This window comes from Trichomonas vaginalis, chromosome IV (genome assembly GCF_026262505.1).
Source record: "Trichomonas vaginalis G3 chromosome IV, whole genome shotgun sequence".
NCBI classification, from domain to species: domain Eukaryota; phylum Parabasalia; order Trichomonadida; family Trichomonadidae; genus Trichomonas; species Trichomonas vaginalis.
This window is the reverse complement of record NC_067206.1, coordinates 27,363,026-27,376,936: the sequence shown is the minus strand read 5'-3', so window position 1 is coordinate 27,376,936 and position 13,911 is coordinate 27,363,026. Positions and strand designations below refer to the sequence as shown.

The 13,911-nt window shown below is 34.4% G+C and overlaps 3 protein-coding genes and 3 pseudogenes across 6 annotated transcripts, besides 4 other annotated features; 5 read left to right on the top strand and 1 right to left on the bottom strand.

The window, feature by feature from the left end:
• Positions 1 to 1,056: part of a mobile genetic element that runs on past the window's edge.
• A 2,426-nt stretch (positions 1,057 to 3,482) lies between these two features.
• Positions 3,483 to 4,069, bottom strand: TVAGG3_0178130 (annotated as a pseudogene). Its single transcript has one exon. A coding segment is annotated over exon 1 (587 nt).
• A 708-nt stretch (positions 4,070 to 4,777) lies between these two features.
• Positions 4,778 to 11,438: a mobile genetic element.
• TVAGG3_0178120 (uncharacterized protein) lies at positions 7,048 to 7,449 on the top strand (the record flags this gene model as incomplete). The annotated part of the gene is made up of 1 exon (XM_051225529.1): positions 7,048 to 7,449. The coding sequence occupies one exon, from the start codon at positions 7,048 to 7,050 to the stop codon at positions 7,447 to 7,449; it is 402 nt and encodes a 133-aa protein (XP_051110515.1).
• On the top strand, positions 7,641 to 8,226 carry TVAGG3_0178110 (annotated as a pseudogene). Its single transcript has one exon. A coding segment is annotated over exon 1 (586 nt).
• On the top strand, positions 8,723 to 9,501 carry TVAGG3_0178100 (annotated as a pseudogene). Its single transcript has one exon. A coding segment is annotated over exon 1 (779 nt).
• On the top strand, positions 10,577 to 11,193 carry TVAGG3_0178090 (uncharacterized protein; the record flags this gene model as incomplete). The annotated part of the gene is made up of 1 exon (XM_051225528.1): positions 10,577 to 11,193. A coding segment is annotated over one exon (617 nt), but the record flags the coding sequence as incomplete, so codon positions are not given.
• Positions 11,439 to 12,190: 752 nt separating the features above from the next.
• Positions 12,191 to 12,529, top strand: TVAGG3_0178070 (uncharacterized protein; the record flags this gene model as incomplete). The annotated part of the gene is made up of 1 exon (XM_051225527.1): positions 12,191 to 12,529. The coding sequence occupies one exon, from the start codon at positions 12,191 to 12,193 to the stop codon at positions 12,527 to 12,529; it is 339 nt and encodes a 112-aa protein (XP_051110513.1).
• Positions 12,530 to 12,943: 414 nt separating this feature from the next.
• Positions 12,944 to 13,759: a terminal%2Cinverted (terminal inverted repeat of MuDRx-3N1_TV transposon ID:TVAGG3_0178060).
• Positions 12,944 to 13,911: part of a mobile genetic element that runs on past the window's edge.

Genomic DNA, 13,911 nt, shown 5'->3' with positions numbered 1-13,911 from the left:
ATTAGACAGAAGGTGGCCAGCCTAATGTCTATCAATCTTTAATATTAGTAGTAATTTCCCGCATTTCTGAATGATGATTGATTAGCTTTGTTGTTATTGATGTAAAACTGGATAAGTATTAAATAATTATATTAATCTTGGCCAGGGGACTGCTGATGGCCAGTCAGCAGCGGCCACTATGAATCATTATAATTATTTAATACCTAAATTGAGGTAAAAAGCAATAAGACTTGCCGAGCCTCATGCCCCTACCTCATATAAATAGAATCACACTTTAGTGAATCAACATCTATAAGAATGAAGTGTTTTGAAGCTGAAATAATATTGAATAGAAATTAATTTTTTCTGAAATTTTGAATGAAATTATGGGAAATAAAAAAATTACTAAATATTGTATTCATACAAATATATTATTTTAAAGGAAAAATAGATGCTGATAGAAACGATGAAAATTTTTGAAAACTTTACAATTAATTTATGTTCGTTAACCACAGAGCTTGCAATCCAAAGCTCACGTTAGACAACAAGAGTCATGAAGTCTCATACTAAGGGATATCCAACATATATTTTAATAATCTAATGTTTGTGACAAATATTCAACATAAAATAAGTTTTCGTTTCGTTACAAGGCATTCATACTTTGGAGATATCATATTTAATGTACAGAAAAGTTAATATTAAACAATACATGCCAAAGAATTAATAAATAAGATAATAAAATAAATTTATACGTAATTACTTTCATTTAATATGCTTTATGCTGTATAATATTGATTAAGAGGCATTAAAAGGTTCCATAGTCTGCTTTTATAGGCAAGATTTTTGATAAAAATTTTAAATTTTGAAAAATGATGAGAAAAGGAAAAAAAGGTAAATGAGAGCAAGAGGAGGGAAAAAAGAAAAAGAAAAGAAAGGGAAGGGAAAAATAAAAGAAAGAAGGACATATAAAAATTTAGATGCGCATTCTTAATGCCGAGGCGGCTTGCCGCCGAGGCGCGATTTTTTTAGGCCTCTACGGTAACCCGGCAATGTTTTTTTAAATCTTGTACAGCCCTATTTTCAAACTATCTTTTTCAAACCTTTAATCATCAAAAACACAATTGTTAATATTCATTCTTTCTATTGTGCTATTCGAATAGTACGATTTATACTTTTTTTGCTAATTTATTAAATATGTCGAATCCGCGGAGGAGCGCTGTTGCAAAATGATCTATGATGTGTAGCGGTGTTTTGATAAAAAGAGGTCGGTCAACGTTTTTGAGTTTTTTCGACCTCATTATTTTTCTGATTTATCTGTTGCATTATATCAAGGGTACAATAATGCATGATATGTCACTGTTTTTATCTAAAAATTCTATAGTATTTCTGTAAAAAATTTATCCATAAAAAATTTTTCCAATCGAAAGAAAAATCGAAAAATTTTGAAATTTTTATAGAACAATATTGTGACCGAAAATTCATTCTCGTTGCATACATCTCATTAAGGTAAAACATTATCTGAAACAACCATGTTTTAAAAAATTATAGATAACGAGATATTTGATACTTAATATCAATAAATTTTGAATACCCTCTCAAAAATTGAATGGACGTCGGTCAACCCTTAAACAAATATCTTCACAGATTATCGAATTAATAACAACCCAAGGTCAGGTAAGTGGGGCTTCCAGGCGCGTTGCGCCCTCTAGCCCATAAGAAATTTTGCCCAAGACCCAAGAGGAGGACCGAACCCCAGCCGACCAGCCGGTGACAAAACCAAAACCGTTGTTATTTACATCATATTAATGGCGTCACTTTTTTAAATGTCACTTTTTGTGTCGCTTTTCACAAATTATATATGTTTTCATGTTTTGTCACTTTTCCGTCACTTTTCGGGTAAAAACATTTTTATTATTATATATAAATGAATTTTACAAAACCGCCGTTACCGTTCTTTGGAAATAAGAGTAGATGTAAAGATATTATATTGAGAGAACTTAAGAAACTACCGAATGGTCTAACATTTGTAGATTTGTTCGGTGGAAGTTTCTATATATCCCATTTATGTCATACCGTATTTCCTGACTCAAAGATTATATGCAATGACTTCGACAACTATATGGACCGTCTCAAACATATTCCAGACACAAACAATATATTGAAAGAGTTAAAAGAAAAGATACCTATAGGTAAGATGGAACGTATACCATTAGATAAGAAAAATATTGTGAGAGAGGTTTTGAAAAAAGCAGAATATATAGACTGGGATAGTATATCTGCTAGACTATTATATAGTGGTGCTATAAGAGTTCATGACATTGAAACACTTATGTCAAAAGTTTTATATCTTAACTATACAAATGTTTTCAAAGAGGACATAGAAAAGTATATTGAGGGTATAGAGTTTGTGAGATGTCATTGGACAGAGTTGTATGAAAAATATAAAGACAAGGAAAATGTTTTCTTTATAGTGGACCCGCCGTTCTATAACACATGGGATTTTCAATACCAAGTAGACTGGACTTTGAGAGACTCTTTAGAAACTTTAGACGTTTTACATAACCATCCATGCTTTTACTTTACATCCGATAAAAGTGGTTTGGAAACCGTTATGAGATGGTTAGAGGACATACATGACTATGAGTTTAGATATGACAAGATAGAATATGAGAGAGGTCCTATAAACCGGAGAAAGTGTCATAACAAAGAAATTTTATTAGTAAGTAAATGTGGTTTGAAATAGGACTACTTGTTTTAGGTTTTTTCCATTGTGTCATTTATTTCTTTGACGTGGCAGAAAAGTACAGAGAATATGAAGATGAACCAATGCCTGCAAATGTTCAGTATATGTACTCGTAAGAGATATTTTTATCTAATATTAAATGGACGCACAGAACTTAGCGAATGCACAGCAACCTGGACAACCAAACCCAGAGAATATTCCAAATGAAGTTAGAATACAAACTGCAATGGCAAACTATGGTCAAGTGCCAACAGATGTACAAATGCAAACTGCCATGTCAAATGACGCTGCGTTAGGTTTGCCACCATGGTATGCAAATATGAGATGGAAAGAGTTTTATACAAACCCTGAAGTGGGATATAAACAACTTTATGCAGATGACGCGAACACAGGAGTTGACCCAGAATATGTTTTCTACCAGAGGAGAGAAACAGAATGTATGAGCTCCAGTTAAAGAATGCTATGGAACTCAACAGGAAACGTAAGAGACTAGGCGGACATTAGATTTTTACATATAGTAAAATGGGTTTCTTCAGTAAGATAGGAAACTTCTTTCGAAATGTTGGAAGAGGTATATGGAATGGAATAAAATCTGTCGGAAAAGGAATTTGGAACGGTGTCAAAAATATTGGTAAAAGAGTAGGTCAGTTCGTTGGTATTATACCTAAAGACCCTGAACCAGAAGAGCAAGCTCCTGTTATACAACAGCCTGAACCTGCACCACAGTCAAGTTGGCAACCACAACCGGTATATTAAAAAGTTATATTTTTATCGTTCGATAGTAGTTGTATATGAAACTAAGTTCTAAGTAAAACGCATGGTATAATGGAATTATTCTTTTTCTTCCATCTGTAGTAAACCATACTTGAAAGTCTGAAATACTTCCACTCGGTGGTTCATATAACTTTGTAGGTTTTTCGTAAAAGTCATTTGCCAAGCATAAGAAAGAGTTTTGGGCGCCAGAAAATGAAGCATGAACAATAATAGCATCTGGGTCGAAAATATTTTCATATGTTCCATTAGGGTTTTCGACTTCATAATAGTCCGGGTGTACTGGATATGCTGCAGGCTGATTTAACATCCTCATAAATCTATACCATGCCAAGTTGTTATATTTTGTAGAAATATAAACGTTTTCTCCAAGGTCTTCTATTTTATTGATTTTAACAGTTGCATTTTTCCTGTCATAAATAATATCGAGATGGTATTCTCCTTCGTCAATGTTATACTGGTTTGCATATTCAATATAGATATCGTTTATTTTTTCTTGAAAAGCTTGAAGAGTTGTTTCTAAGTTATAAGCAAACTAGCTTGTAAAAGTTTTCCCTGTTCAAATTTCTCATACATACGTTTTTCTTTGTTATAGTATCGAACTTCAAAACCGACCGTAAATGGGAAACCATGTATGGCTTCTGAAATGAACTTCATTCTACGAAAGCCAATAGCTTTGTGACGGATGGGTCTCTTAACCATCTTAATGGGTAGTCAAAACGATAGCCTTCATGCTTTACGGTATCTGTCTCAAACTTTTGACCGACATTAGTAAAAAGTTCATCTAATGGTTTAGTTGTAGCAACTCTAGAATTTTCTTTTTCTATTGGAAGCATATTTTATCTATAATAAAAATGTCAAATGAAACAGCGTCTATGAGAGAAATACAACACAACCGACAACTCATTATGCAAGCTCTAAATAAGAACACAACAAACTTTTCAAACTATTCTAAGATATCTGAGTCATTGAAAGGGGGTGACTTAAAACTGACATTAAACCCTATAACAGATGAGTTTCTGTTTCAAGACAATAAGAACCATACTGTCTGTATAATCCAACAAAAGGAACTTTAAACGAGAAACCTATAAATGAACTTCTTTTGAAGGCAGATGTTGACAACAAAGCTGACAAAGAATATGTAGACGATGCAATAGCAAAAGAAGAAGAAAGAGCTAACAATGCTTATGCAACAAAAGAACATACTCATCCTGAACTAGCAGACAAACATATGTTGACAATAAAATGTCAAGTGAAGTGACAAGAGCTGAAAACGAATATTCTAAAAGACTCATATACATTATATTAACCAAATACCAAGTCTTAAGGAAACATTAGAGACAAAAGCAGATAAGACTCATACACATTCTATATCTGATATTACAAACTTACAAGAAACCTTAAACAGGAAAAGTGACGTTGGACATACACATACCATTGCAAATATTACAAACTTACAAGAAACCTTAAACAGGAAAAGTGACGTTGGACATACACATACATCTTCTGAAATAACAGACTTAAACGTTAGCCTTGAAAATAAAGCAGATAAAACATATGTCAATGAAATATACCAAAGTTTGATAGGAATAAAAAAATATTGAAACTATTGTTGGTGACTTTTCTGTCAATGAAGAAAATAAATATTTTAGATGGCAGTTGGTACAGTCCTTAAAATGGTACACGGTATAAACTCATTCCGAAAAATAACAATGAAATGTATGTAACTATAAAAAGAATGATGGTACACAAGTTAAAGTTCCATTAGACAACAACTGCTACTTAAACTTATATGGAGACGAACAAAAGAATATTTAAGAGTTTATGAAATGGCAGATATGACATTGCCTGACCCAGCTCCAGCACCACATTATTATGACTATGGAGATGACGACAGAACACCACATGTAGATGAACAAAGCTAACATTATATTTAGATTATTATAGATATAAAAGATATAATGCAATAGAAAAAACGAGAATAGTATATTATTATACAGATGACAGAAATAAATATTATAGTCAAGATTTTACCTACCCTGAAAACATAAGATTATATTATAAAAAATATTCTGACACAAACCAGAAGAAACCTGAAATAGTTGCACTATATTTTAAGTTCAAAAGAGACAATCCTATAATATCTCATATGTTTGATTTAATGAACCCAGTAGGTTCTATTTATACATCTATGGATGCAAGAGGTCCTCAAGTAATGTTTGGTGTTGGTGCATGGGAACAAATAGTCGACAGGTTTTTTGTATTGTGCAAACTCTTCAAAGGAAACAGGTGGAAGTAAAACGATTTCAGGTGAAAATTTACCTGCACACAGTCATTACATAGATTTAAGTACATCTCAAGCAGGTTGGCATAAGCATAGATATTGGGATTGGTCAGGAATGACAAAAGGTAAAGGATATGATGTTAAAGACGACGTTAAGTTTGCTATAAATTGTTACTGGGATGACACGCAGGGAGAAGGAAACCATACACATTTCGTTTCAGGATATACGCAAACAACGGGACAAAGTAAAGAATACATGCCACCTTACATGACAGTTTACGCATGGTATAGAATTGCTTAGTCGTCATTTTCAACTTCTTTAGCATATTCGTCAGGAGTTGTCTTATATTTGTTAGGAACTGTCTTTGAAAGTATACCACCTTGAACTTTGACAAGTTTGAAACGAGGTCTGGCAATAGTAGTTTTATCTTCTGCTTGCAGTGTGTACATTTTGCCATGTTTGCCTAAAACTTCATAATATTCTCTTGTATACTTTCTTCTATTTTTACGAACACGAATGTGAGTACCTGTCGGGTTCCCATTGTTGTCATAGTCAATAGTATTTTCATATGGTCGCGTTTAGGTATTTCTATTTTTACTTTGTCACCTTTCTGAAGTTTGAAGCCCGGCATTCTTTCTTGTTTGTCTCTTTTGACTAAATTATTAAATATATAGTCTTTCTCTAAGTCAGGGTTGTTTTCATTTCTTCGGGGGAGTGGTTTCCCAACCCTTTTTGTTTACGGTTATTGTAAATATTTAAAACTTGTCTCATCTTTGCCATGGAGAAGTGTCTATATTTGTCGTCATATGACATTTCATTTGCTTCACCACCTTGTGGTTGGTTTAAGTCTCTTAACATTTTTATACAACCGTCAATGACACCAAGAGCAGAATGGTTTTGGTCGACAATGAAATATTGGTTTACATTTTTTGAACGCAGATAGTTTTTTACATCATCTGATTTGAAAGAACTTTCACAGTCAGATGTCAGTTTTGTTGGATGGTATTTGTCAACGAATATTGTCAAAGCAGTTTTCACATCTAAAATATTTTTGGACCATAATGGTATGGCTTCACAGTATCTTGTGTTTGACCAACAAATATTAACCAGTATGGAGGTCCATCTGTTCTAACTCTCGGAATGTTTTCCAAGATATCCATAAACCAAGCATTTGGTGTTGAACTAAAGATTTTTATCATGAGTGCTTTCTTTGTCGCTTTAGAAACATAGGGTCCTTGTTCGGATTCGTCATTTTTTACCCTATAAGAAATGGGTTTATTTGGCGCATTAGCAGGAGTTGCATCCAGATTTTTGCCCGCAGTGGGAACAATAGCCAGAGGTGTATTTGGAGTTGGAAGGAAGATTTTGAGTACATTAGGTATACTTAAAGAGAAAGCACAACCTATTATACAAACTGTACAGAAAGGTTGGGATGTAGCACAAGATGCAACAAATCTTATTCCAAATCCTGAAACAAGAGGAAAAGTTCAAGGATGGATGGACAATGTAGGAAGACAAGCAGGAAACTATTATAACAAAGCAAATGACTACTATAACCAAGCAGGACACTATATGGACCAAGGTGAAAGATTCTTTAACAGAGGATATAACCATGCACAACAGTGGGTAAACAATAACCAACCTCAACCGCCTCAAACGTGGGGAATGTAAAGTTTTTTTATTGAGATGAAATGAACAATGCAGCATTGAGACAAATGAGTTCAAGATGGATTTGTCGGCTTCCAGCATTTACACACGTGTTTGTAAAGTTCTTCCTATACCTCAGGAAGTTTTAGACCGACTTAAAAAACCTAAACAACCAGTTGAAAACAAACCAAATTAAAATTTTTTACTGAGATGAAATGACCGAAGAAGTTGAAACGGTAGATTTGACACCACAAACAAAAAGTTCAGAACCATTGTCAAAACCTGTCAAAGAACTTAGAGATGAAGAGAAAAATTCAATAATAGAAAGTGCCAGGTCTGGAAATACAAACCCTAACTATAAAGTCACTTTTCATAGAAATGGAACGGCTAGTATCTCAAAAAAGAAACAGACTCTCACAAATAAAATATTGAAGTCTGAAGGAGCTTTCGAGACAACAGATGGAAAAGTTTACTTCACTGACCAACAGTTCATTATAGAACATCTCATTGACTTAGAGTCGAAATATTCTAAACTTTACAACAAACACAAAAAGTTGAAAGGAAAACAAAAACAAATGGCATATGATATTTATGAAGATGTTGACGACACAACTGTTCCTGCAAGTGAAGTAAAGTCAGAGGAAACCGAAAAGTGACGAAAAACCGATAGAAGAAGAAAAACCAAAAACTGAAGATAAACCAAAACCAAAGTTTAGTTTCCAAACTAAACCAAGTCAACCTTCATTAGCTGGTATGGGTTGGCGTCAAAGACTTATGGCAGCAGGCGGTTATGTAAAGTAAAGAAAAAAATATTTTTTATTTTTATAAAAATGCCCCCATATAGAATGGATAGAAAGTCTGCTAGAATAAAAGCAGAGTTACAAAGATATGGTTGGAGAGTTTCGAAGAATTTTAAATATAGGAAGGGAAGACCCATAAAAGTCTATGACAAATTGTCTGGTCTTCGCTACAAAATGGATTTGGAAACAGCACGTGCCAATTATCCAAACAGACTAGAGAGGTTAGAAGAAGAACGTCTTATGGACATGCCTTTCGATGTTAGTGAACCTCAAGTTGAAGGACACGACGGCTTTGCCAGATTCTACTGGAAACATGACGAACAATTGCATCCTTTGAGAAGGAAAAAAGGAAAAGGTGAAGACGCACATGCTCCCATGGAAAGAACAAGATATGCATATGAAAAGTATCGTGAAGTTAGAAGTCAAATTACATCTGGTCGAACCTTTACAGTAAACTTTGACGAAGGAAAGAACAAAGAAGGCTTCATGGGTGTACTTGCTGCAATTCAAGACGGAAATAAGAAAGGACACAATCTCAGATTGACCATAACAGATTTGGATGGTCACATTTACTATGCACATGGCAATGAACAAACAGCCGCAAAACTTCTTGACGCTTTCAAGACTACAAAGAGAGAACAAATGGTTGACTCCGACTCAGACATTTTGAATGCAATTGAAGGAATTGCAAGTGTCAAGTTCGAATGGTACCAACCTAACCCTCAAGCAGTCAGACAACATGCTGGATACTTCCCGTTCATAAATAAGTCTGACATTGACTTGACAAGGTATGGAATTTACAATTCAATTGAAACAATTGTCAACGAACCTTGCATTCTTACATGTCTCAGGAACTCTGGTCTTGTTACAGATGAGAAGATGAAGTATCTTGAGTCATGTGTGAAGACAAGGTACATTCTCAGAAGTCAATTGGCAAAAATTGCACCGTTGGCAAATGTCAATATCCGAGTCAACATACCTACAGCTAAAGGTTCTTCACACGACGACTATGTTGTTGACAAAGACTTACCATGGTTGAAGATTGTAATTGTCCACAACCACTTCATGTTGAACGAAAGTCTTACAAACCCATTCTTTGGTAAAAGCAAGTGCAACATTGTCAGAGCTGTAAACATTCTTTTCGAGAAAGGTTTGTTGGAACCAATTCCAGATGACAAGCTGACAGAAACTTTTGTACCAAAAGACGAAACAAACTTTTCATTGTTAGCAAGACCAAAAGTTGTTCCAGACAAAGTTCTAGTACAAAAGAAGTACAGTTTCCCACAAGGGGTATGTTCGGATACCAACCTGAACCAGAAGAACTTCCAATGAGGTTGCAAGAACTTCAAGATGCTATAAACAAACTTCCATTGAGACATCCAATTGACGTCAAATTGTATTGGAGAGCATCTGAGTTAGGTCAGAAGGTTTTATATGAAACAGGTTGCTTCGACGATGTTTATGAGATAACAGGAGAAGTTTCTCAGAAGATAAGAGACTCACTTGAATTTCCACAAACTGGACCAATTGGTTGCGACAAGTTCGACTCAGATGAAAAGATATACTATGTCGACCTTAACGCTGCATACATGAGGTTTGTCCAATATATTCCGACTGGAATTCCAAACGAAGATGGTGAGTTCCCGGGAAGGAACTATACAGTTGGAAAAGTCATACAACAACTGTATGATATTAGGAAAGCTTCAAACCCCAAACTTGCAATGACACTCAAATTGCTTATGAATTCGACATGGGGATATTCCATTAAGAAACCTCAAGAGATGAAGAGTAAACATTATGAGAAGGTCGACAACTTTGTTGAAAGGTTTTCTCCTTTTGTTTTGAAGTACGAATTCACTCAAGGTCAAAGTGGCTTAGTAACCACATTAAAACCTATTGTCGAACATTGGTCTTACCCTCAGTTCGCAAAGGCAGTCCTTGACAACTACAACAAATTCTTCTCGGAAGTCAAATCCAAAGTGAAGGTTTACTATGAGAACATTGACGCACTCATGACGAACGAAGAAGGCTATAACAAACTCATTGAAATGGGTTTAGTCGGTGAAAAGATGGGCTGTTTTAAGCTAGATAAGGTATTTTCCGAAGTTCATGTCCTCTCCAAGCGTAAGTACTGGGGTGTTAAAGAAGACGGCACAGAAATAAAACATTGCATGAAATAAAAAATTTATTTCAAAAAAGTGACATTTTTTTTATTTTATTTGAAATGTACGCTGAGTTTGCTTATGTAAACACTAGAGATACAGATGGAAAATACGTTCAAATACTTCTTAACAAATTCAAGAAGCTATATGGCATACCATTTTAAAACAATATATTTTTACATATATTAAATGCTTCAGGTTGAAAAACAAAGAACAAAAGTAGCAGATACAAAACCGTTAGACTATATCTTTACAAATGCTGGTAGGACTATTTCAGATGAAGAAATTTCATCCCGAGCATACAGGTTTGACTATCCAATTCGTTGGCTTCAAAGTCCTTCAGATGCAAAGGCAATAGGATTTAGAAGAGTTTTGTTTTCAAATAGAACTAACGCATTTATGTTCGCAGTATATTTTCATGGGCAGTATGAAGGTTCTGATGGTCTAATAGACAAATTTGACGAAATGAGAATCTTTACAGTTCGTTCAGACGAAAGTCTTGAGAAAACTCTAGATGACTTTCAAACTCAAATGAACAAATATTATTGGGAATTTCAAGAAAAATACGACTCTTTACTAAATGGAACATACTATCTGAAACTAGAATATGACAAGATGAACTCCACCGTTTCATTTCAAAAGATTGAAATTAACCCTCCAAGAGATACAGAGTTTTTATTTTGGGAAGTAGACAAACGTTCTTGGGCACAATTTCTTCGGTTACTAAACCAGAACGAACCATTACCACCAGATGGTCCATTTAAATTTATACCTCCACCAGCAGATTTGATGGTTTATAGAAACGTGTTTGACCCTCAAAATGTTATGTGTCATGCAAGTTTCAGTTCAAGCAACAATAGTTTTCTATGTATTGGTAAGGACCTTTATGACATTGCTTCTAAATTCTACGAACCACCTAGTAACAGTTTCTCTGACTTTCAAGTTTGGTTCACAACAAATGGTGTGCAACATATTATTCCATTGTACTATGACTTTTATCTCGAATTGTCTTTCATATATAACTACGGAAAAGTGCTGAAAAAGTATTGAATGTGAAGATATTAGAAAATAACATTTTTTCTAACATCGTAGAAAACTCATGAAAACAATTTATTTTTGACACTTTCACAAAAAACATAAAAAAAGTGAGTTAAAATGAGATGTTTACTGAACTGGTTGGATGTCGCCTTCACAGGTTATGTAGAATGGTTGACCAGAGAAGTGAAGGAGACCCTTGAGAATTTGGTTCATTCTTGGGAAAGGGTTCTCTCTGTTTGGAAGTTGTATCCATGGGCGCTTTGCAAAGAACTTAACAAGAGCTTCTTTCTTTGCTTGCTTTATGTCGTCGAAAGGAGTGCCTTCTGGTACCTCAATTGGAATTCCAGTCGAAATCTCGAGAGTCAAGGCAGCCCTTCCCGTTATCCAACCGTTAACAAGCTTGCCTTTTACATTCTGCCTGAGGAAGTCTTTAACAAGCTCGTTAATTTCAATTAGGTAAATTGCCTCGTCGGTAGGTTCGACCTCGACCATTGCTACTGTCAGAAAAAGTACTGTTACTGTCAGTAAAAGTACTGCTACTGTCAGAAAAAGTACTGCTACTGTCAGAAAAAGTACTGCTACTGTCAGTAAAAGTACTGCTAGTAGCAGAAAAAGTACTGCTAGAAGCAGTAAAAAGGAAAATTTGAGAGGGTTTTCGACGATAAAGTACTGCTACTGTCAGTAAAAGTACTGCTACTGTCAGTAAAAGTACTGCTAGTAGCAGAGATTTTTATCGTTGTGGTCCGACGGTGAAGCCACAAACGAATGTCCGACGTCCCACCAACCGAGTCCATTCCCAAACCAGAGGAACCTAAAGAACCACAACAGTCTCCTCAGCAACCTCAGTTCCAGCAAGTACCTCCGAATTACTACCAATTTCCACCTCAAGGTTACTACCCACCACAAGGCTTCCCGAACTACCCTCCTCAGCCTATGCCTTACTTCCCCAACCCTTGGATGTTTATGCAAAACCCTGCCCCACAATTCCAATTCCAATCTCAGTCCAAGAGAGACCAAGACTTCGAAGAAGGTCTGAACCGCTTACGCAAAGAGTATGCTACAGTTCCAATTGAGAGAAAGTTGTTCCCGGACCAAAAAATATAATTTAGGTGAAGAGGTGAGATTTCACCTCTTTTTTCACCCTCTTGAATTTTCATGAATTTTATATATTAATGTTTTCGTTAAGCCACTTTGTGCCGTCAGTCAGTCAGTCAGTCAGTCAGTTTAGGAAAGACTTTAGAAAGTTGTTGGAAAATAAGTCCTGGGAAGAGTATTATAAGGCATTTTGTGAAGAATATAGCAACCGCCGGAATTCAGACGGTTGCTTTTTATACAAAATTCATGCAGGAAATTCTTGAGTTTTGGTTGAAAGAATACGGTGGAGCCAAAAGTGGCTCGACCTCAAAACAAGCATTTTATGAGCTTACTAAGGGCGTTATAAATGAATTCAAAGGTATTTACATACATCCTGACCTCGTTCATTTTGTTGCTGAATTCAGCAAAAATAATGTTTAGGGTGAGATATAAAAATTGCTCACATTTGCTCACATTTTGGCACTTTTTTGTACGTTTGTCAAAAAATTGTGAGGAAGATCTCACAAAAATAGTCAAAATGTGAGCAAATTTTGAGAAGTGCTCACATTTTGACATACGATTATTTTCATACGTTTTTTTGATGAATTCTAATAAAACTTCATTACCACTTTCAGAACGAAGCGTAACTTTTCAGCACGTAACGCTCTATCATGTGTAGTGACATATTATTCAAAAAAACTCAGATTGCTTATCTTATAATAACAATTTCATTAGAAAAAATGCACGATTTCACGCTAAAACTTTGAAGCAATTCTTAAATTCGGATAAAAAATCGATATGTATTACACTTTAAACTTCAAAAAATGGTTCAAAATTTAGACTTAGTTTATCTTAACAATATAGCAGATTTTAAGCCGAACAAGTAGGAGTAATAGAAATAGCTCTTGAAAATAATTGCAATTAGTAATATGTAAGTCAAAGTTCGAGTATTCTAATAAATAAACGTTCCGGATTTTCTTTACTACAAGAATCAATACTTAATATATAGAAGCAACAGTAAAAACTTATTAGAGATTCAAAAAGAAAGTTGACTAAAGAGAATCTTTTTATATAAGTAATTTTATTTTTTTGAAATACGAGATCGAATAAACATGTATTTTATTTTATTACTATAATAATACGTTTTTACATAGTAAGAAAGTTTAGAGACTGAAATGAAATTAAAAATTGAGAAAAAAAAAAGCTTTTCTATAAAAATTCATATTAATATATAGTATAATGATATTACAATTTATTGATAGTTGTGTTAGAAAAAAGGTACATTCACTATTTTTGACAAAATTTTAAATTTTCATGGGGTTGTAAATCTTATAATAACTAGATGAATAAGGAATAAATCCCAGTATGATGTGCATCATTATATTAAACACTATATGTAAGGCTGGTGATTC